This window comes from Periophthalmus magnuspinnatus, chromosome 8 (genome assembly GCF_009829125.3).
Source record: "Periophthalmus magnuspinnatus isolate fPerMag1 chromosome 8, fPerMag1.2.pri, whole genome shotgun sequence".
Lineage (NCBI taxonomy): Eukaryota > Metazoa > Chordata > Actinopteri > Gobiiformes > Gobiidae > Periophthalmus > Periophthalmus magnuspinnatus.
In genome coordinates, this window is record NC_047133.1 from 6,351,049 (window position 1) to 6,375,431 (window position 24,383).

A 24,383-nucleotide genomic window follows, 5' to 3' on the forward strand; every position below is an offset into this window, starting at 1 on the left:
TATTTTCAATTTTCAGTTTTGTTTTTTGTTTTTTAGTTCTAAAGGAGGATTTGACTTTTTAATAGTTTTTACCTCTCACCTTTGAAAAACGCGCTGCACAAACACAGGTCTTTACTGCCCTCTTCTGGAACTATCTGGGAGCTGCATAAGAAAAAAATCAAACGACATTTCTGTTCATTTTAACCTTGATTTTATGAATAAAGAGGTTTTGAATTGTGTGTGGTTCTGTTTTCCATTATGAATTTAGAGTTTTCATTTTAGATTAATCTGCATATTTAATTTGGGAGGATGGGAGGGCATCTGACACACACAGGGATACTGGAGGATGGGAGGGCATCTGACACAGAGATACATGAGGATGGGAGAGTATTTGACACGCAGCAGGAGTACAGGGAAGGAAGGGGAAGGAATCTAACATAGAGACTATACAGGTGCATGGGAGGGCATCCGACATTCAGGAACTATACAGGAGGATGGGAGGGCATCTGATATAATTCCAGGTGAAAGGAGGACACTTTTTCACTCAGACTTGTCCCGTTAAAAGTCTTTGACGCGTCAAACTCGCCCCGCGGCCTTTGTTCCGGACTATTAATATCAAATAGGTCGGATTTTGATTAATTTATTATTTTATTTTTTATTTTTAAGATTCTGATGCGGTTTTACTGTGAAGCGGAAACGGGCCGCGCTGCTTCCGGTGTCGCTCTTGTCCATCTTGTGTTTGGCTCGAACAAAACGCGGCTAAAACGCGTCCATTCCGCCTCCAGAGCACAGGACCGCGCTTCCGAACCGGACCGGGGCTGTTCCGCGCATCCTTCCTCCGGTACCGGGAGTTGTGAGGAGCGGAGCCGCGGTTAAACGGGAGCCACACCCAGAAAGAAGGCGAATGTCCCCGTTAGCACCGCGGCTAAGTCAGGCTAACGCTGCCGCCGCCGAGCCCCTCTCCGAGCCCCTCTCCGCGCTCTGAAACCCGGGCTGTTCCGCGGGTTTGCACCGGGTTTGCACCGGGTTTGCACCGGGTTTGCACCGGGTTTGGACCGGGTTTGGACCGGGTCTGGTGTCTGGAGAGACGCAGCAGGAGCCCGGGGACATGTGGACGCCGTGTGCGGACTGAGAGCTGCGGGAGGACCGGGGGAGGCGGTTCGGGACCAGTTAGCTCCGAAGCTAACTCTTGTTTTTTGGATCCACAATAAGCCGCGGTAAGTGCAGCCCCACTCCCCGAGCTGAGAGCGCTGATTCCGGGTCAGGGCGGGCGCCTGTCCCGCTGTAGCCTGTCCCGCGCGGAGCTTTACCGCTTTGTCCCCTGCCCCACATTTAACATCATGTCCCACTTTCATTAATGGACAAATGAAGCTTCTCTAATGTTAAAACGTGCAATATGTCACGTTTACGTAAAGAAACATCAGTAGTTTTTGTAGAAAATGTGCTGTTTTAACATAATCTTTGGAATATGGGGTGACCCAGTAATTTGCAGCTGTAAATGTATTTAAGTATGTGAGATTAAAGGTCCTATATTACGCGAAACTGACTCCTTAAGACATTATATAATGCTTCAAAAACATAGCTGGAGTTGTGTTTCATTCATACATGTTTGAGTAACACTTTATTATTAGTCTGTTAACATCTCCAAAGCTCAAGATGCTCCGTTGCACCTTGTGATGTCATGAAGCAGTAGTTTTCAAGTTAACAGTATCTTTTAGTTCAGCAGATATTGACAATTCCCGGGCTAAAATTAACCAAATGATTCTAATGAAGATGCATGCAAACACAATGGAGCACTTCCTGTGTTACCACATGACATCACAAGGTGGAACAGAGTGCTTTGAGTTTGAGAGAAGAACTCAGCCTCAATTGCAAGGTTTATGTGTTACATATGTGCGAATTAAACAAAACACAACTCCAGGTATGTTTGTGATAAGGAAACAACATTAGAACATAGATCAAAGTGTTATATAGGACTTTAAAATGGCAAAACGTAAAGCTCCAGTCTGTGTGATATCAAATGTGTTTGAAGGAATCAGTTTTGTTTCACACATGTTTAACACACAAACCCTGTATGTTTAGACAATGCTCTTCTCTCAAACTGAAAATACAGTGAATACAGAGCAGCCCTTTGGTGAACAACATTGATAATAACAATAAAATATACATTTTTTGAAAAAGAGAAACCAATACTTTCCCTACAGACCTGTCTTATAAAAGTGATATTTACATCTCATTATCTGACCTCTTTTCTGGTCTGTTTAGTTCAAATAAACTGAAGGGTCTGTCGTCCGAGAGGCCTCCAGGAAAAAGGGGATTATGTCGAATGTAGGGCAGACGCTTTATCCCACTGTGTTTCACTAACCTCATTTCACCCAAAATCAGGGAGTTGAACCCACAACCTCCTGGTGAGAGGGAGCAGACAGGATAACCGCTCTGCCACACTCACCCTCCACTCAGAGAATGGGAATCAAACCCGCAACCTCTTTTGTGCTTAAGAATGGTCATATTTACACGCAGGAAAACAAGCTTTTTCATTCACAACTTTAACTCTAACCCTGTTCTACTGTGAGGAAATGTTCCACAGTGGAGCTTAAACCCTGTTCTAATGTGAGGAAATGTTCCACAATGGGGCTTTAACTCTGGTCTAATGTGGGGAAATGTCCCACAGTGAGGCTTTAATCCTGTTCCAATGCAGAGTTGTGTTCAGAGTTGCCAGGTCCGGTTCTTTTTAGCGACTTGTGGATTCTATTTTTGGAAAGTCACTGTGAATTCTGTTGTATTTGTGTTTGGATTTGCTCCTGAGAGGAAGTTTGAGCCTTTTTCAGTTCTGTTTCATGTTAATAGACTCAGAAATGATTGAAATACAGAGTGGTAATGTTTTAGTCTGTTAGCACGCTCACCTCACAGTCAGAACACCCCTGGTTCCCGGGCTTTTCTGTGTAGGATTTGCATGTTCTCCCTGTGTCTGGCTCCAGTTAAGGTCATTCTGACTAAGACTAGCTCAAGATCTGGAGATCGGCCCCACTGCTCCTGACGGGTTTAACCCAGAGACACTGAAAAATGTGCGTTTAGTCCTGTTCCTGATCCAGTCCTGGTCCAGTCCTGTTTCAGTTTGTGATTTCGATTGGATTGTGATGAATCTTTCAGCTGTAGACCCACAAAACACTACTGTTACCAGCAGAGGGCGCAGGGACTGGAGAAAAGCAGTGAACTGTAGTGGCACTAAGCACCTGATGACATCACAAGGTGGAACAGAGTCTGAACAATCTGAAAAAAAAACACAACTTCAGGGATGTTTCTGAGGAGGACTGCTTTAGAACAGGGTTAAAGCCCCACTGCGGGACATTCCTCTCATAGACCCAGTCTTTCGGGGAGCTGTGATAGTTTAAGTGTCACACTCAGAGGACGACTCTGAGCTGCTGTCATCAAACATGTTTAGAACAGCACAGAAATTAAAGTCTATTTAATAACTCAGTTTATTTAAAGACGACAAAACTCTCCACCTGTGTCACATCCCTGTAATCCTGGTTCCGTCCGGGTTTAGTCCCGGTTTAGTCCCGGTTTAGTCCCGGTTTAGTCCCGGTTTAGTCCCGGTTTAGTCCCGGTTTAGTCCCGGTTTAGTCCCGGTTTAGTCCCGGTTTAGTTCCGGTTTAGTCCTGGTTTAGTCCTGGTTTAGTCCTGGTTTAGCCCTGGTTTAGTCCTGGTTTAGCCCTGGTTTAGCCCTGGTTTAGTTCTGGTTCATTCCTGGTTCGTTCCTGGTTCGTTCCTGGTTTAGTCCAGTTTCATTCCTGGTTCTTTCCTGGTTTAGTCCAGTTTCAGTCTTGGTTTAGTCCTGTTTTAGTCCTGGTTCATTCCTGGTTTAGTCTTGGTTCAGTCCTGGTGTAGAAGTGGGTCAGTTGTTTCCAGTGAGTTAAACACATTGAGACTAAAATAGCTCCTCAGAGTCTTATAGAAGAGCTGCTCCACATGTTTCTCAGATAAGAGACAAACACGTATGAGACAATGAAACCAGTTTACTCAGAATAATCAAATGTGGTGATTATTTTGATGCGTTAGAGCAGGTCATGTGTTTCTGTCTCCCTCTTTTCTCCCTGTGTTCTCCCTGTATAAGCTAACCTCTCTCTTTCTCTCTCTCCTCCTCCCTCTCCCTGCTCAGGCCCAGGCCATGCCCCCCATCCCCCCTCTCCCCCTATAATCTAACATCTCTGTCCTATGGGGAGAGAAAGAGGAGTTAGAGTGTGTGTATATATATGAATGGACATAGCTAACCTGCTAGCCACCGTGTTCCAAACAGGAATTGATTATAGGTGCGCTTCTGACTCAATCGACTCCAATTAATTTTCCATTGAAAAACTGTGGCCCCTCTCTCTGTAACTGCTGCTGTCAGGCTCATCATTTTGTTTTTAAAATGCTGTCTATCTATGGTCCCACCCTCACCCTCCTGTGGCTGCGCGCTCCCTTAGAGATAGGGTGAGGAGCTCGGAGTAGAGCCGCTGCTCCCTCATGTTGAGTGGCGCCAGCGGTGGTGGCTTGGGCATCTATTCTGGATGCCTCCCTGGAGGGCTGTTTCATGCAGGTCCCACCGGGAGAAACCCCGGGGAAGACTCAGGACATGCAGGAGGGACTTTCTCTCCTGGCTGGCCTGGGAACGCCTCCTGATCCTCCCGGAAGAGCTGGAGGAAGTGTGTGTGGAGAGGAAATGGATGGATATTAAATCTCGCTCTCTCACTCGCTCTAATGATCTTAAACCTCTCTCTGCCCTCAGGCCCTGTCCATGTCTCACTCTCTTTTCTTTAATGATCTTAAACCTCTCTCTGCACACAGGCCCTGTCCATGTCTCACTCTCTTTTCTTTAATGATCTTAAACCTCTCTGCACACAGGACCTGTCCATGTCTCACTCTCTTTTCTTTAATGATCTTAAACCTCTCTCTGCACACAGGCCCTGTCCATGTCTCACTCTCTTTTCTTTAATGATCTTAAACCTCTCTCTGCACACAGGCCCTGTCCATGTCTCACTCTCTTTTCTTTAATGATCTTAAACCTCTCTGCACACAGGCCCTGGCCATGCCCTCGAGTGCACGCGCGGGGAGCCTGAAGGACCCTGATGTGGCAGAGCTCTTCTGTAAAGATGATCCAGAGAAACTCTTCTCAGACCTCAGAGAGATCGGCCACGGGAGCTTTGGAGCAGTGTACTTCGTAAGTAACAAACACAGAGCTGGTTTAGTCCCGGTTCAGTCCCAGTTTAGTCCTGGTTCAGATAGTGGTTTGATTGATGTGCTTTGTGTTATGTAAAGTCCTCACAGCAGGAGGACCAAGTCTCCTCTGCATTTCACAACCTGCTCTCACTTCACTTGCCTGTCTGTCATGTCGTTTAGCCTGTTCAAACGAGCACATGTCTATGCACCTGTCACTTAGTCAGAGATATCAGTGCTGTGATGGTCAGGAGGTACAGACAATTGCCCACTAACCAAGAGGTTCACAGTTCAATGAATGTCTCCTCCTCACCTCTGTGTGACCCTAACAGTACTATCTTCTCAGGCTTAAGGACAGTAGAGGTGTCAGCTCAGATAGTGATGTCTGGCCCTTGGAGGCCAGTCAGGAGACAGGAGAAAGAAAGTTTTGGCTCAGGCAGATCCATAGGTACAGTTGTGTGTGTGAGAGATATTATTTATTTGTGTAATTATTTTTAAGAGCAAAAACAACACATCTAGACATTAACGATGCCAAAGGACTTGTCAAACATTTAAATATTTTCTTCGAAATGCATGACTTGAGCTGACGATTCATGGCGAGACTCAAGAACTCTTTAAAGGGCCGTTTTACACTATTCTTGGATCTGTTCAAATATTTCCACATCACAAACATACCTGGAGTTGTGTTTTGTTTCATTCACACATGTTTAACACACAAACCCTGCATATTTAGGTTCAGTTCTTCTCTCAGACTGAAAACACTCTGCTCCACCTTGTGATGTCATGTAGTAATGCAGGAAAAGCTCCACTGTGTTTTTAAACTCCACATACCTCCACATGCCACTAGAATCATTTAGATTGTTTCGGCCCTGGAATTGCTAATCTCTATTGAACTAAAGGTAAAAGGAGCTGTTAACATGAAAACTACTGCTTCTTGACATCACAAGGTGTAAACCAAGCATTTTGAGCTTTGGAGATGTAGACAGACCAATAATAAAGGGTTACTCAGACATGTGTGAATGAATGTTTTTGGGGAGATAATCACATTATAACACGGCTTAAAGCTCAGACGAGTCCATTTTATGTAATACAGGATATTTAAGCAGCGTGCTCTGAACTAAAGGATGCATTAACTCCCCAGCGTCACTAGTGGGCGCTTCCGCTGTTGGAAAAGCAGTAGAAGTGTGTCACCTCCACCTGAGGGTCCCTGTGGAGGAGAATGGTGGACCTCTGCGTTACAGATGTTTGAGTATTGTTTTTTCTTTCAGGCTCGAGACGTGCGCAGCAATGAGGTGGTGGCCATTAAGAAGATGTCGTTCAGCGGCAAACAGACCAACGAGGTACAGATCCATTTTGGTTTGAACTCTGACCTCGGTGACATTAGAGCTTGTGTTACATGTAGAGCATGAAAATGTTTGGTGTTGGATTAAAGTAATTTCAGTTACTGGTCAGGTCCTGTTGACTAACTGCTGAGGAGACAAAGTCTGTTTAAAGACGACAGAATGTGATTCCTTCTCCATTATGGGCCAGACGTGAAACAGAAGGGTGCAGTCATTTCAAATCATACTTAAAATTTAATGGCCCTACATGTTGGTAGAAAATACTGTCTGAGGTTTAGAAAATCTGTATAATATCGGTATTGATCATGGATAAAATGGGTCGATCTCTAATTTAAAGTTTAGACATAACTGCTTAAGTCTGCGTTTTGCCATGATATGAAAACTTTGAAATTTGAATTATTAAGATGAGACGCTGCAGGTGAATAGCTGCGTTTCAGATGACATCCCCACATTCTATAGGCCAGTCATATTCAACACACACAGATGACATCTGGGGGGCGGGGGGCAACCAAAATTAGTATTAGTATATAGTATTAGTAATGTTCAAATTCAATTCAGTTCACTTTTCTGCCCAAAATCACAACAGCAGTTGCCTCTTAGGACTGAACAGGATCATGGATTTAACCAACAAAGTTAGAAAATCAACAATGAAATGGAAACGAACGAGCAAATTAATGAACAGAAAACAAGCAAATGGATAAATCCTACAGGAAACACTGTCCCAGAGTACACCCTCTTCTTAGACCCCTTTTCTCGAGAAGGAAAAACTAAAAAAACAACAACAATGGGACAAAGAGAAACCTTTCAGAGAACCACAGTGAAGGAGAGATCCACTCCCAGACAGAGTTCATGACTGCAGGACCCACTCAAGCAACAGAGAGGCTTATCCACGGTAGGGAGGGGGTCATCCAATACCTGATTAGGGTCATCCTAACCAGGCATTGGGTTATCCAGAGCCAGGTAAGGGAAGGGAGGATCCGGGAACAGGACCAGGGAACAGCGAGGGATCTATGGTCCAGCCGTCACCGGGCCGTCAGAGGCCAGGCATAAATGCAGATGTGTGTTGTAACACAGTGAGTTCTTGAGTCTAGTCTCTAATAGAAATGGTTCAACATTTGTGACTTTACCTTTTGGATATTTCATGGTAAAGTACAATGTAATTAATAGAACTGTGTGTGACCCCTGACCCCATCTGGAGTATGACATCATCACATTCTAGATTATGAAAACCACCAACAGGAAATCAATCTTATATTTAAAGATTTAAATTTGAAACTTCTTCCATAGTTAACTCACATAAATGTTAGAAAAATGTATTACACGTTGTTCATCATATAAAAATAAAAAATTTTATGAGTAAAAATGACAAAAATGGACCATTTACGGGACATTCAAAACGGAAACATGGAAGGTTTAAATGTCTTTGTTCATTTTGTTCATATTAAATACAAAAATACACATAGGATTTTAGATCTTATTTAGTTTTTGAATAAACTGGATCAGACTGAAAATCTGACTAAAAATAAAAATTTCTCCTAATTTTTTTGGAGTTAAAATTTGAATAAATGAGATTAGGAATTAGAGGTAAAAAAAAAATATCCTTCTGTTCGTTTCATCAAAATCTTGTGAAGTCCCAGAGTGTAAAGTTTGTTGTGTGTAGGTGTCACTTTAAGGGCTCTCTATGGGGGAAATGCATTCTGGGAAAACGGTCTGTGCAAAAGTGACCCTGTCTACTGTCTGACCTCACAACGCACTCTCTGTTTCTGTCTCTGTAGAAATGGCAAGACATCATTAAAGAGGTCAAGTTTCTACAGAAGCTGCGTCACCCAAACACCATCGAGTATCGGGGATGCTACCTACGAGAGCACACCGCCTGGGTTTGTACCACTCTGACCATTTACACAACCTTTGAGGGCACACGGCCTGAGTCTGTACCACTCTGACCATTTACACACACCATAAGCCCTACAGAGGACATTTTCAGAACCTTGGAAACTGAAATTTTTACAAGAGGAGACATGAGATGGAGTCTACGAGAATGAGACGAGATTTTAAAATGATTTATAATGATTGATTAAGTTCACAATTAAAGCCTTTACAATTATAGACTTTATATAGAAGTGTTCTGATCTCACCCAAAGCATTTGGCTCCAGTCAAATGAAGCTCATTGAGGCTAGAGCAGTTGTAGGAGCCAAATTCCATATTTGGAATTCCAACCACAAGTATTATAACAGCCAAAGAGCCAATCCAGAGCGAGGCTGATGAAGGTAACGCTCCTTCCCGCCCACACCGCTGGTTTAGCTGGGAGCAGGTGCTTAGCAACTCTGTTAATCAAACATGTTGCTAATGCTAGCAGGACCGACCTTGGGAAAAGAAGGTGTCAGATTTGTCTGTTATTAATTTTCATGTCTTGAGTTGTGGGCAGCCGTAGTTACATAAAAAACCCAGGATCATGTAGAGCAGATTAATACCGACATTTCAAGATCAGAATGACAAGCCTGATGGCAGCAGTTAGAGAGAGAGGGGCCACAGTTTTCATGCTCACTTCCTGTTTGGAACTCGGCGGCTAGCAGGTTAGCTATGTCCATTTTTATATATATATATATATATATATATATGAGTCTATGATGAGGATAGACGAGTACATTATCGTCCTTGTTTCCGTCAGTATTTGTTCTGTCACTGAAATGAACTGGGACGGAGTTTATGGAGTAATTTAATATCCGCTACCCAAAAACATGCACACGTGTACATGCACAAGATCTCACGTGTGCCTCGTAAGTTTAAAGAGGAGGTATTCTGCAAAACTTTTTGGTGCTTTCTCACATTATTAAACACTGTTGTGTTTCAGCTGGTGATGGAGTACTGCCTGGGCTCGGCCTCGGACCTCCTGGAAGGTCAGTCCCCTTTTAATCTGACCTTTCACCTTTGCCCGTTAGTAATAACTAATACAGAAACTCCAGGTAGGGTCACCTTTTATCCTCCAATCAGGGATAGCTACTAAGAGTCATGGGAAACAGCCGGACACTATTCCAGACGAGTGATTCTCTGCCTACTTTGAGCTTATTGTCACTCTTGAAAATGCACCATGACAGAGATGTGAGAACTGTAAGGAAACAACAGCTGGACACTATCCCAGACAGAAAGTAGTAAGTGGGCGGGGCTAAAGGTCCACATTTAAACCTGACTCATGGTTTGATTCAGGTACAGACTCTTTGAAATTGCCTCATTAAATTGATGTAAAGCTCAAGATTATATTTATATTTTTATTTGTATTTATATATTTAAATTTTGATTAAAACCAAAATATTGTTCCTGGCTGTCTAAAAATTGCCATCACCCAAGTCCTTAGGTATGACACAAGTTTAGGCTTTGGGAGATGTTCTGTATTAATCTGACCCCAGTTTGAGCCCCTCTACACCGTTACCCTGTCTCACTCTGACCTCTGACCTCTGTGCAGTCCACAAGAAGCCTCTACAGGAAGTCGAGATCGCCGCCATTACCCATGGTGCGCTGCAGGGCCTGGCGTACCTGCACTCACACAACATGATCCACAGGTACGTGTCCAGATGATATCACAGCTTCGCACCTGGTTTAGGCTCAGACTGAGGTGTGATGCTAAAGGGAGGTGTAGTACAGTTTAAATTATTTTAAGAGGAGCTATTCTGCAAAATGGACTTTTTATCTATCGCCCATGTTGTAACGCTGTTCCCTCATCAAAAACATTAAGAGGTTTTAGATGTCATCCATACATGTTTGAGTAATCTACTGATCTTCTGGGTCCTATTCAAACCGTTCTTACCATTAGCAGTATTAGCCTGTACAAAGCTCCGCCCACAAGCCTACATCACCCATGCTCCCACACGACAATTCTACATAAATATACAAAAACATGATACAAAACTACACAGCAACTGGACAAACCTGATGTGATGTGCAGTAGTTTTATTAGTGGGATGCTGCTGATTGTGTTGCGATAGCGCTCTGAAGGGGGAGTGACTTGGCACAGAGAGTAAAGGGAGAGGAGATTCAGAGTCTTAAAAACAAAAGTTAATATATTGTTTTGGAGAATATAGCATTTTCAAAACAATAAAAGAAACAGGGTGATCTAAATATATTATGTGTTACAGTTAATACCCCATAGAAGTAAAATACCCCTTCTTTAATACCCCATAGAAGTTAAACGCCCCCTCTTTAATTGTATTGTATTGTGCGTGCGTGTGACTGTATTTGTGTATTCTCAGGGATGTGAAGGCGGGGAACATTCTCCTGACTGAACCGGGACAGGTGAAACTGGGCGACTTTGGCTCTGCCTCCATCATCGCTCCGGCCAACTCCTTTGTGGGCACCCCCTACTGGTGAGTGTGGGCCATAGCACCAATATAATATCTGTTTAACTAATAGTTATATGTATATTTAAATGGACATAGCTAACCGTGTTCACGTTCCAAACAGGAATGGAGCATGGCATTCTGATCTTAAAATGTTCATATTAACCTGCACGAGCCTGGTGTTTTTATTTTACTATTTTGTCCCTAAATTGCAATATGAACATTAATAACCGACAAATGTGGCTTCTTTTCCTGAGGTCACTCCCGCTAGTGTTAGCTACAGGTTTTATTGACAGCGTTGCTAAGTGTCCGATCCCTGCCAAACTAGTGGTGCAGGCGGGAAGTGGCGTCACCTTCAACAGCCTCGCTCTGGATTGGCTCTTTGGTTGCTATGATACTCGCGGTTGGAATTCTAAATATGGAACTGTGCTGCAAATTGGCCCCTATAACTGCTAGCCTCGATGAGCTTCATTTGGAGCTGGATGCTGTGGCTGACATCACGCTCCCTCAGTCCTCTTCTTTATGCAGTCTGTGGTCTACATCTCTGTGTGGGCTGGCTGTTTGTGCCGACATCAGTTTGTTTTTCACTGTGTAAAAACTCTTTGACCAACGAGGTGCGGCTTGAAGCAGCTGTAGGTACTGCAGTCTGTATAAGAGCTTCACATTAACAGAAGAGACTACAGTCTAACAGAAGAGACTAGTGATCCCACGTGTTTTTATCCCATAGACTGAAACCAGCTGAGCAATAGATAAAATGATTCAAAATGACGCCTTCTGCCTGTTTTGTTTTCATAAATGTGTTGAAGTAACTTTAATCTTGAATCTGTGCATTTTAATGAGTAGCTACTGAATTTTCATTTTGTTTGTTTATTTCCCAGGATGGCTCCGGAGGTGATCCTGGCCATGGATGAGGGACAGTACGATGGCAAAGTGGACGTTTGGTCTCTGGGAATCACCTCCATTGAGCTCGGTACGAACCCCTCCCTCTGTTCAAAACATGAAAAACACAAGAAGTTAATTTTAATTAATTAATTAAAAATCAGGTGCAGCTCTTTTGAAAATTAACATTAAATCTGTGTGTCTGTGTGTGTCTGCCCGTGTCTGCCCCCCCCCAGCGGAGAGGAAGCCGCCACTTTTCAACATGAACGCAATGAGTGCCTTATACCACATCGCTCAGAATGAGAGCCCCGTGCTACAGTCCAACCACTGGTGAGTACAACACAGAACATTATAGAGTAGATGTATATATTGACACACACCAGCTGCTGTCAGACTCGTCATTCTGACCTTAAAATGTTTATATTAATCCGCTATACATAATCCTGGTATTTTTATTTCACTAGTGTGTCTGTAAATCAAGATATGAACATTAATAACAAACTAACCAGGTGCCTTCTTTTTCCGAGATTGCTCCCGCTAGCGTTAGCAACAGGTTTGATTGGCAGTGTTCCTGAATGCTCACTACCTGTTAAACCAGCAGCGTCGACTGGAAGGGGCTTTACCTTCAGTAGCCTTGCTACTGATTGGCTCTTTGGTTGCTATGATACTGGGGGTCTAGATAAGCCGCTATAACTGCTAGCTCGATGAGCTTCATTTGGAGCTGAGCACTTAGTCGACTTCTTTATACAGTGTGTGACACAGAAGACATAAAATATATGGAGTAAGATACGTGGAATTATGTAGTACAAAACAAAAAAAGAGAGCGTGTCCAAACCTTTGACTGGTATAAACAGCAAAAGATAAAAATGAAACTGATGACATGATGGACAGAAACACATGAAGCTGGATAATCCCAGTAAATGTATCTGTATAAATTTATACTGTACATATAGACATAAATGTACACACAAAGTATATTTAGACAGTATCATTAGACAGTATCATTAAAGGCTCAAATTCTACATAAAAATAGCAAAAATCTCCTCACAGTCTTAAAGACTGTTCTTTCATGTACTGACTGAGGAGAAGATGGAGTAAATCTGGCGACTACCTCCATCTGCATAAATGAGTATAAAGCACAGACGCTCTTTACACATAAGAGCCCTGTGCTCCAGTCATAGCAAGAAGCGCCCTCCCCTGAATGCTCAGTTGTAATGCATTTTCTCATCTCTTCTATTTCTTCTTTCATCTTTCTTTTGTTTTCGTTCCAGGTCTGATTCGTTCCGTAACTTCGTGGACTCGTGTCTCCAGAAGATTCCACAGGACCGTCCTACCTCCGACGTGCTGCTCAACGTGAGGGACATGTAGATTCTCTCTCCCGCTCTCTCTATCTCTGCTTATCTGTCTCTCCTTCTAGATGTATCTATCTCTGTATCTGTATTTCTCTTTCTCTATTTCTATTTATTTATCTCTCTGTCTATATGTATCTATCTGTATCTCTATCTCTCTATATATCTCTACCCTGTCACCTCCGTCTCCTGCCCCTCTCATCTCCTACTTTTCTCCTCCCCCTTTCCATCTCCTCCCTCTCTCTACACCTATGCTCACCTGTATTCTTCTCCTCCTCCTCCTGCTCTCCTTTACTCACATGTCTTTCTCACTCTCTCTCATTAACACCGGTTTGTGTCGTGTGATCACCTCTTTCCTCCCTTGTCCTGTCGTCTTTCCTTCTCCTCTCCCTCGTCTCCTCTTCCTCTCCTCCTCTCAGACCATGTTCATGGACCTGTTTGCTCTCCCTCTCTCCTCTCTGTCTCACCTGTCTCATTTGTGTCTCCTATCTCTCTCTCTCTCCGTAGCACCGTTTCCTGTCCCGCGAGCGCCCGCAGACCGTGGTCATGGACCTGATCGCTCGGACCAAAGACGCCGTGCGAGAACTGGACAATCTGCAGTACAGAAAAATGAAGAAGATTCTGTTCCAAGAAACACAGCAGAATGGACCCGCGCAGGACGGAGGAGAAGAAGAGGAGGTGAGAGGAGGAGGAGGAGGAGAAGTGGAGCGGGAGGTGAGGTGAGAAGTAGGAGAAGAAGACGTGAGAGAGGGAGGAGGAGGAGAGGGGGTCAGAGGAGAGGAGGTGAGATTAGAGAGGGAGGGAGGAGAAAGTGAGGTTGGGAGAGGGAGGTGTGATTTGAGAGGAAGGAAAAGGAGAAGAGGAGGTGAAATGAGCGAGGGAGGAGGTGAGATGAGCGAGGGAGGAGAGGAGAAGAAGTGAGATTGGAGAGCAAGGAAGAGTAGAAGACAAGGTGAGATTAGAGAGGGAGGGAGGAGCAAAAGAGGTGAGGGAAAGAGGAGATGAGAGGATTAGGAGAGGAGGTGACATTAGGAAGGGAGGGAGGAGAAAGAGGTGAGAGAAGGAGAGATTAAAGAGGGAGGGAGGAGGAGGAGAAGAAGAGGAGGTGACATTAGAGAGGGAGGAGGAGATGAGAGGAGAAAGAGGGGGGGGAGAGGGAGGGAGGTGAAGGAGGTGGGAGAGGAGAGGAGGAGGTGAAGAAGTGGAGGTGATGGGAGAGAGGGAGGATCGGCAGGACATGACTTTTGCTGACCAAGAATTGTACTACAGCACTGCTGTGTTGTGTCCAGAAGGTGGAGTCGTACCTGTTGTGTATGTGTTTGTCCTCCTGGTGGCGCTCTCTAACATGTCCCTCTGTGGTGTATTCTCTGTTTGTCCTCCTGGTGGGGCTCTCACCCCTCTGTTGTGTATTCTCTGTCCTCCTGGTGGCGCTCTCTCACCCCTCTGTGGTGTATTCTCTGTTGTGTCCAGGAGGTGGAGCCGTACCTGTTGCGCTCGGGCACAGTGAACTCTATGGAGAGCTCCCAGTCCCTCCCCAGTATGTCCATCTCCGCCAGCTCACAGAGCAGCTCCGTGAACAGCCTCGCCGACGATGCCAGCGACAGCGATGGCGAGATCGCCATGATGCAGGAGGGCGAGCACACGGTGGCCTCACACAGCTCCATCATACACCGGCCTCAGGTACTCCACCGGGACTGGACTGGGACTGGACAAGGACTAAAACAGGTACTGGGCTGGGACTGGACCAGGACTAAAACAGGTACTCTACTGGGACTGGACTGGAACTAAAACAGGTACTCTACCAGGACTGAAACAGGTCTAAAGCAGGTCAAAAATGACTAAAACAGGTAGTTGACTGGGGCTGGCCCGGAACTAAAACAGGTACTCCACTGGGACTGGACCAGGACTAAAACAGGTACTGGGCTGGGACTGGACCAGGACTAAAACAGGTACTCCACTGGGACTGGACTGGAACTAAAACAGGTACTCTACCAGGACTGAAACAGGTCTAAAGCAGGTCAAAAATGACTAAAACAGGTAGTTGACTGGGGCTGGCCCGGAACTAAAACAGGTACTCCACTGGGACTGGACCGGGACTAAAACAGGACTAATACAGGTACTATACCCGGATTGGACCTGGTCTAAAACAGGCTCCAGTGCGGGACTAAAGTGAGTCTAAACTGGGATTGAAGCAGTCCCTGTTTTAGTCCCAGTTTTAGTCCTAAAATGGGGACTGGACTGAGGACTAGACTGGGCACTAAAACTGGTCTAAAACGGACTGAACCAAGATCATAACGGGTCTAAAACAAGTCTAAAGCAGGACTGAAACCAGGCTAAAACTGAACTGAGGCAGGTCTAAACTAGATCTGAACCTGACCATTCCTCTTCTTGTACAGAACCAGGATAACCTCTATGATGACCCATACCAACCTGAGATGGAGCAGCCCCAAGCGCCCTCTGGTGGCCGCCGCAGGGCCTACTACAGGAACAGGGACCACTTTGCCACCATTAGGACCGCCTCCCTGGTGAGAAGCTCAACAATAGAGCTTTAAAAGAAAGGGGTTCATCTGGGTGTAGATGCCATCCAGAAGTCTTCAGTATAAACACTCGCTCCTCAGACTGAAGTCTGTTGGCCCTGTCCACAGGGCTAACAGACTTTGTGACCTGTTTGGGTTGTTCTGTGGTTCTGTGGCATTTTTAACCAAATAAAAGTTGAATTTTGACTCAAGACTCCTAGATGGAGAATATTTACAAAATGTGAAAAAGCTCATTCTTTTTTTATTTTTTGACTAATCGTTGCCTTAGTGACAATAATACTCCCCTTGTGCAGGTGACACGTCAGATCCAGGAGCACGAGCAGGGCTCGGCTCTCCGGGAGCAGATGTCTGGATACAAACGCATGAGGAGACAGCACCAGAAACAGCTCCTGGGGCTGGAGAACAAACTGAAGGCAGAGATGGACGAGCACCAACTCAAACTGGACAAAGAACTGGAGACTCAGAGGAACGGCTTCAGCTCTGAGGCCGACAAACTGCTCAAGAGGCACCATGCCATTCTGGACAAGGAGGTGAGATACGGGGTCATAATGCCACGCCATTCTGGACCAGTAGGTGACACACAGGGTTGTAGCACTGGAGACCAGACTCTGGCACATTTGGACTCAGTCCTGTTTCTGTCTCTATTAGTTTGGTCTTGACTACAACTCTAGTGAGAGACGCAGGCAAGTGTGGAGCAGTCTGGGCCCGGCTCTGGGCCCGGCTCTGGGCCCAGCTCTGGGCCCGGCTCTGGGCCCAGCTCTGGGCCCGGACCCGGTTTGGTCCACACTTGTGAGTTGTTTATTGCATGTTCCTGTTTCAGACCAAAGCTGCTCTGGCCGAGGAGAAAAAGTTCCAGCAGCACATTCTGGGCCAACAGAAGAAAGAACTCACCAGTCTGATAGAAAACCAGAAACGCCAGTACAGAGCCAGGAAGGAGCAGCTAAAGGAGGTACAAATACTACTACTACCACTACTACTACTACTACTCTGTCAATGGGACGTTTTTGTATCAGTACCTGCCAAAACTGAGGAGTTTCGATACTAGTTTTAGTATTGTTTAGGATGTGATTTTGATACTTTTGACAAACCACTATTGTACATAAATCATGATGAAGTTACTCGCTTCACTCACTCTGCTCTGACATCCGACCTCCACGTCTCAGGAGCTGAACGAGAACCAGTCAACGCCGAAGCGAGAGAAGCAGGAGTGGCTGATGCGGCAGAAGGAATGTCTGCAGCAGGTACAAGCCGAAGAGGAGACAAGTCTGCTGAGGCGACAGAGACAGTACTACGAACTACAGAGCCGACAATACAAGAGGAAAATGCTCCTAGCACGCCACAACCTGGAACAAGACCTGCTCCGAGAGGTGAGACTGGGGTGAGACCTGCTCCGAGAGACCGGGGTGACCCAGAGTTGGACCCTTTGAAATAACCACCTCCCCTCTGTTGCTCTCTTTGTCTATGTTTCTCTCTGTCTCTCTCTCTCTGTGTTTGTGCTTCAGGAGCTGAATAAGAAGCAGACGCAGAAGGACCTTGAGAGGGCGATGCTCCTCAGACATCACGAGTCCACTCAGGAGCTGGAGTTCAGACAGTTAGCTTTGGTCCAGAGAACGAGAGCCGAGTTGATACGAACACAGCACCAGACAGAACTGACCAATCAGATGGAATACAACAAGAGACGAGAGCAGGAGCTGAGGCAGAAGCACAGTGTGGAGGTCCGCCAGCAGCCCAAGAGTCTCAAGGTAGCGACTAAACGAATGTCTCCCCCAGCTCCCCTTTTTCGTGTTATGTTCTGTATAAACCGTTCCAGTTCACCTGTCTCTCTCGCTCAAGACTCTGCGATTAGAGAAAAATATAGATACAGCTCTGGTAAAGTTCAAACTCTCTTGTTCTTTGTTTCTCTGCCCTCTTCTCCTCTACTCCCCCACTCTCTTCCCTCACTCCATTTCCCTCTCTCCTCACCACTGTCCACCCTACGTCTCTCTTCCTTCCTTCCTTCCACTCTTCCCTCTCTCCTGTCCTGCTCCCTCCTCTCCTCTCCCCGTCTCCCCCTTCCTCCCCTCTGCCTCTTCAGTCTAAGGAGCTGCAGATCAAACGTCAGTTCCAGGAGACATGTAAGATCCAGACACGTCAGTATAAAGCTCTGAGGAACCACCTGCTGGAGAGCACTCCCAAAGCTGACCACAAGGCGGTGCTCAAACGCCTGAAGGAGGAGCAGACGCGGAAACTTGCCATTCTCGCTGAACAGTACGACCACTCTGTCAACGACATGCTGTCCACGCAGGCGGTCAGCAAGGTGAGTCCATGTGCAAATGGGGTATTTTTATTTTATTTATTAACGTATTTGACAGAGACATTAAACACGTTACTGATATTTTGTAGCCATAAACTCATGTTCAACCCTGTCCCTTGTTGGGATTTTAACCCCAACACTGCACAGAACAAACTCAGTAAAAGGCTTAGATAAGAATCCACACACGGTGCCACTTTCTTTGTTTATATAAATGGGAACAGAATGAGAGTACCCAGACTCTTTCATGGGTGCCCTGTTTAAAATGCAATATACACAAAAAACAAGTGAGTATACAGGCAGTGGTGGAAGGTAAAGTAAAAGCAGTAAAGTACTGTACTTCATTTGAATTTTTAGCTATCTGTACTTTACTTAAGTGTATTTTACAATGGGTACTATTTACTTTTATGTCACTGCTTTTGAGAGCAGGTATCTGTACTTTCTACTCCACTACATTTTTTAACTGGACTGAAAAGTACTTTTACATTTTATATCATTTTGAGGGGTTATTTTGACCATGTTCGTGGTAACATCCTGTTTCAAGTTCGACTTTGAGCAAACAAAAATAAATACACAAAATCGATAAGAATAAAAACAAATTGATTTGTATCAAATTATCAAATGTTTAAAAGTGTAATTTGAGAATTTCTTGCAGATTTTGATTAAACAGGTTAACAGGTCATTTGATACTATTACTTTTGTAACGTTTTACCTCTGTATCTGTACGTTTTTTTAGACACTTAATTTCTTCCACCTCCTCCATGTCATTTTAATTGATATTGACTAAAAGTTATTTTTAAATTTTCATTTTTTTTCATCAGAGATGGGCACATTGAGACAGTTTTAGTATATCATTGGTACATAATGATTCTGCCATCTTTACATTTAAGCAGAAAATCAGCGGGCCCAAAATGGACCCTTGTGGCACACCCAGATTACATGTTTGGATCCCAGGTTTTACGCAGTTTTTTTCTAACACACAATTCATGATAAGATTTAAATCAACTTTTTTATTTCAATGTCTTAATTTTCTAACCTTGATCCAAACAGATTTTTATCATTTCAGTGAAGTGGCAACAGCTTTTTCAGTACATTTAGGTCAAAATCCACCAGCTTCTCCTTGACACCCTCCCACAGCCCTGTATCTCACATTTAAAAGATAGTTTGAAAGGAAAAGTATAACCCACTCAGGCTGGCTCTAACATTAAACATAACCTTGGGACAAGAATCTACTAAAGCAGCCACGCTAAGTCAGAGCGCCCCCAACGGACTAACAACGCAAACTTCATTTTTATAACAAACAAGAAAATGACCCACCTGACCTCCCCTTGTCTCCATTCTCTCACTCTCTACCCTCTTTCTCCTTTTCTCTCTCCACACCCTTTCTTTTCACTCCCTATTTGATCTTTCTCCACTCTTTTCTTCTTCCTCCCTCTCTTCTCTCCTTCAGCTCCGTTTGGATGAGACGCAGGAGGCGGAGTATCAGGTCCTGAGGATGCAGCTACAACAAGAACTCGAGCTGCTCAACGCTTATCAGAGCAAGATCAAGATCCACACAGACTCCCAGCATGAGAGAGAGGCCAAGGAGCTGGAGCAGAGAGTGTCTATACGGAGAGCGCTACTGGAACAACGGGTACAATCGCACCCACATCACAACCGCACCCATCTCACCCAAACACAACCCAAACACAACCCAAACACAACTCAAACACAACTTAACACAACTTAACACAACCAAACACACAGACTCCCTCATGAGAGAGAGGCCAAGAGCTGGAGCAGAGAGTGTCTATATGGAGAGCACTACTGCAACAACCGCACCCACATGACAACCTCACCCACACAACTGCACTCACACAATCAGACCCACCTCACCCAAACAGAACCAAGTAAGAGGAGGCTAGTGAGGAGCCCAGTGGCGGGGCCCGGTGGTGGAGGTCTTTGTAAGTGATGAGGAACATTATAAACTTAATGGTGGTGAATGATGAGTCTCAGAAGAAGCATGTGCAGAATAAATAGTTGGGGGCCAAGCACCAAGCCCTGAGGCCCACACAAAAACTAGTTAAAAATGACACATTTTTATGTAAAAAAACCCCTATGTTTTAATGGAAAAAAGTAAAAGAAGAAAAAAACAAAAAGATATTTGGGAAAAAAAACACTAAAAGGAGATGCTGTCCCTGTGCGTGCATATATATTTGTGTTTTAGATCGAGGAGGAGATGCTGTCCCTGTGTATGTGTGCGCGTGTGTGCAGTCCACATTGATAAACTTATATATTTATTTATTTCAGATCGAAGAGGAAATGTTGTCTCTACAGAACGAGCGCTCTGAGAGGATCCGCTCTCTGTTGGAGCGTCAGGCCCATGAGATTGAGGCGTTCGACTCTGAGAGCATGAGGCTGGGCTTCAGTAACATGGCTCTGGGCGGGATCCCAGCGGAGGCCTATACCCAGGGCTATGCCTCCTCTGGTCCCGCACCCTCAGGCTCCGCTCCCTGGCCCCGTCCTGTCCCGCGCTCTGGCAGCCACTGGTCCCACAGCGTCTCCACCTCCTCTGCCCCCCCCGCCTGGAGGAACCACGGCTTCGCCCGTGCCGAGACTGTCAGCCACGGATTTGGACAAGAGCAGAGGTATACAGGGCAAGAGCAGAGGTATACAGGGCAAGAGCAGAGACAGGAGCAGAGGTATGCAGGGCAGGAGCAGAGACAGGAGCAACGATACGGCGGGCAGGAGCAGAGGTATGGCGGACAGGAGCGATACGCGGGCGGGCAGGACCAGAGGTACGCTCAGCTCGAGAAGATGGAGAAATATCGACAGAACACAGAGTACAGTGACCGATACTCGCCCCAGGAGCTCAAGTACCGGGATGACTTCAAGTACCGGGATGACCTGAAGTACGGGCGTGAGTACCAGCGTGAGGAGATCAAGTACCGCGAGGAGATGAAAAGTAGAGCCTCCTCTTCTTCCTCCTCCTCTTCATCTTCTCAACACCAGTACCAGTTCAGTCACCACCAGAGCACGCCGCAGCTGTACCACGAGCCGGAGGGCAGGGAGGGAAGGGAGGGAAGGGAGGGCAGGGAGGGCAGGGAGAGGGGGCGGGACTGGGTGTACGCCTCCTCGCACGGCTCCTCCTCCTCGGCAGCGGGGCCAGGAGGAGGATACAGTCGGGCGCACGCTCTGAGGAACAGCCCCACGCCGTTACGCAGGACGGCCTCTGGGGGGCAGAGCAGCGAAGGGGGGCTGAGCAGGAGCACGTCGGTGACATCACACATGTCCAACGGGTCGCACCTGTCGTACACCTGAAACACCTGCTCCAAGAGGTTCAGACAGAGACCAGAGGAGAGGCATTCACAGAACCAGGGACTGGACCAGGGACTGGACCAGGGACTGGACCAGGGACTGGACCTTCTAAGAAGTACAGGCAAACTGCTCTGTTCTGTGAATGCTACACTCTTCACTCTGTCTGAAAACCTCAAATCTCCTTCTAAATAAGTTTAATTTTAGATTTTTGAAGTTATTTTTTCCATAGAGAAAAATCACAGCTGAATAGCCGTTCCGCTTCGCTCCTGACCCCCCCGCCCCCCTCCCTTGACCTCTGCCCTGCTCCTGACTTCTGACCCGCTCCTGATCTGACAAAATGCTTTTTGTTTCAATATTTCAATTTACATTCTAAACACTTGTATTCTTCTAAACTTCCGTGAGATTGTAAAGTTAGAGCTGTTCCACTTGGGCTGGTTTACAGATTTATTTGTTTTTATTCTGAAGTCACTGCGCACCAGTTGAAGCCTGAGGTCAAACTGTAAATACTCTGTACATAAAACCATTTCAAAGTAAGATTTTAACTAAATAAATGTAGAATTTTGTTTTTTAGTGATAAGGTTCTGTATAAACACTGCCATAGAGACGATGAGTTGGAGACGGACAGATCCAGAACGCAGACAGATATTTTAAATCTATTTACATTTCATTTGTTTTACTGAACAAGTTTCTATAAAAGTTTTACATTTCTGAAGCAGCCAGTGTTTGTAAACCACTGGTGTTTCGGTGCGTTCAGACCGTGGCGTCCGGGGCGTTGGGTGTCTATGGAGGGTTCGTCTAGCGTTAATGCCGGTTGCTTTTGGAGGTCGGAAGCTGGGACTTGGAATGACATCATCTCTGAGTTAAACATTGGATGCACGTCAATCAAGTATAAAAAGTCCAGTGAATCTCTGCTTTTATTGACATTAGCTCCGTTTACACATTAGCTACATTAGCATAACAGGGTTTTTAATCTTCACCAAACGCAGGGCGCCCCCATATTGGATTTTTGAACTCGGGCTCTGAAATATTGCCCCACTGTCAAAGTAGAAATTTCGAGAGGAACGTTCCAGTGTTATGTCCAAGTCATAACTCGGAAAATCTGACCTCTGAGGACGACTGGAACTTACCATTAGTGTTCACAGCCCAGAGCTGAGAATCAAAACTTTTGACAAAATTTGGGGAGCATGGACGATTGGACGAAATGTCTTGCCTCAAATGTTAAGGCTCCAATTAGAGGCGTTTGGTGACATTTCTGCGCTGCGGTCTGAACGATATCGTGTCCTCGGGAGAGATGGAACCGGTCTGAACATTCTGCCATTGTGTTATTGGGCAAAACACTTTAATCATTTACCACATAGAAGACAATGTGGGATGTATTGTGATTGGAGATGCCATTGGGGCAGAACAGCAGCCATGTTTCCCTCAACAAATCAGTGACTCTGAAATCACAAAACCGAGTCCTCCTTTTCAAAATGCTCTTAAAAACATCAAAATAACCACATTTCCAAATCAGTATTAAATTATTTTTTTATGTTTTTAATGTTGTATTTTTGGCTCTTCCTGTTGCGTTCTGGAGCCGTTCACTGATTGGTCGCTGGAGTGGAGTGGGCGGGACGTGTACAGACTTTAAATATTTATGTAAAAATGTACGAAGAAAATGTGTAAACAAAAAAAAAACGCCATCTGGAGGTTTGCAGAAGCACTGACTGTAAAACGCCATTATTATTCTGAAAATTAGTCACGTGACCTGCGTCGTCCAATAGGAAGCCGGTATTACTACTACTGCAGATTAGTGTTCATTTGTGAGAAGTGGAGAAAGACGACGCCTGAAAATCCAACCACAACATTTGGGAGGGCATCTGACACACCACAACATCTGCAGATCGTGAGTCATTTGAGCTGCCCCCATCTCAGTTTAACACTACAGGGAAACAGGAGGATGGGAGGGCATCTGACACACAGGGAAACAGGAGGATGGGAGGGCATCTGACACACAGGGAAACAGGAGGATGGGAGGGCATCTGACACACAGGGATACAGGAGGATGGGAGGGCATCTGACACACAGGGAAACAGGACGATGGGAGGGCATCTGACACACAGGGAAACAGGAGGATGGGAGGGCATGTGGTCTTTCTCCGCTTCACAGTCGTCTCAGATTTTTATTGTTAGTTTTTTAAAGATGTATTTAGCGATGTTGACCACTACGGGGAGTTTGTTACTGTGAGAGTTTTAATAGGGCATGCAGGAAGCCACGCCCCCTTTTTATGCAAATGAGTTTAATGCGTTTTGGGTCCGAGGGCACCAATGATGTAATCCACGTCCGAGGGTCATGTGACGGTTTGATCCAATCACAGTGAAGGACCGAGATGCCATAATGTGTCAAGTACCACGAGAGTCCACTAAAATGTTTTTAGCCTGATTTGAACTGCCCCTGATTTGAACTGAACCAGGGACTGAACCAGGGACTGAACCAGGGACTGAACCAGGGACTGAACCAGGGACTGAACCTGTCAGTGGCACATTTCTTTCCCAAACCTCATGACTGAAATAAGCTTAAAAAAATTAATAAATGAGAAAATTAGATTAGTTCATTATAATCTAAACGATTTACAATGAACGCTCCTCCTGATCTTGACCCCCGTCGTTGGCGCCTTTTCATTGGACCAAAACTCTGAGAAAAGCGTTGTATTTTCAGGGGACAGAGGCGGGCGTGGCTTCCTGTTTAAACCACATGAGCTAAAGAGATGGACTCCGTTTCCCAGAAGCCTCAGGGCCGTGCGTTCCATTCGAGCCAGTATTAACCCTTTTCGTTCTGGTGCCATGTTTTGAGTTTTTGTAAATATATTTGGACGCACTCTGTTGGTTGGGGCTGATGTTTGCACAGTTTTTGCAGCTACCTCGTCTGCACTGTTTCAAAAGTGCAAATGGAGAAGCCGCGGGTGGATTCTGTCAGGTCGGATTTTGCCAATAATTCCGTTTTATTTTGTTTAAGTGTTACTTCACATTCCGGGACCATTCCGGGACTTTGAGGGCCGATCAGAAGCCACAGACATTTCAGTTTGTTTCATGTTTTTTTTTCTTCAGACATTTGGCTCAAAACTGAAAAATTCAAACATCCAATAAATGATTCCCAAATGTGGCTCCTGGTGTGTTTATTTTTTATTTTAATTTATTTTATGTAT

General features: G+C 45.3%; 1 protein-coding gene across 2 annotated transcripts; it reads left to right on the forward strand.

Annotated features, from left to right (window-relative positions):
- Window positions 1–689: 689 nt before the first annotated feature.
- LOC117374417 (serine/threonine-protein kinase TAO2-like) lies at window positions 690–23,023 on the forward strand. 2 transcript variants are annotated; one of them, XM_033970518.2, is made up of 20 exons: window positions 690–1,196; window positions 5,039–5,179; window positions 6,444–6,515; window positions 8,291–8,392; window positions 9,368–9,413; window positions 9,977–10,073; window positions 10,761–10,874; window positions 11,726–11,817; window positions 11,963–12,056; window positions 12,998–13,079; window positions 13,583–13,753; window positions 14,546–14,755; window positions 15,472–15,600; window positions 15,906–16,142; window positions 16,433–16,561; window positions 16,776–16,979; window positions 17,115–17,354; window positions 17,687–17,908; window positions 19,353–19,535; window positions 20,192–23,023. In XM_033970518.2, exons 2-20 carry the CDS (start codon window positions 5,048–5,050, stop codon window positions 21,200–21,202), a joined length of 3,567 nt encoding a protein of 1,188 aa, XP_033826409.1. In that variant the 5' UTR covers window positions 690–1,196; window positions 5,039–5,047; the 3' UTR covers window positions 21,203–23,023. The 2 variants fall into 2 exon arrangements, with proteins under 2 accessions (XP_033826409.1, XP_055079378.1); XM_055223403.1 differs by lacking the exons at window positions 690–1,196; window positions 5,039–5,179; window positions 6,444–6,515; window positions 8,291–8,392 and adding an exon at window positions 8,430–8,442.
- Window positions 23,024–24,383: the final 1,360 nt, after the last annotated feature.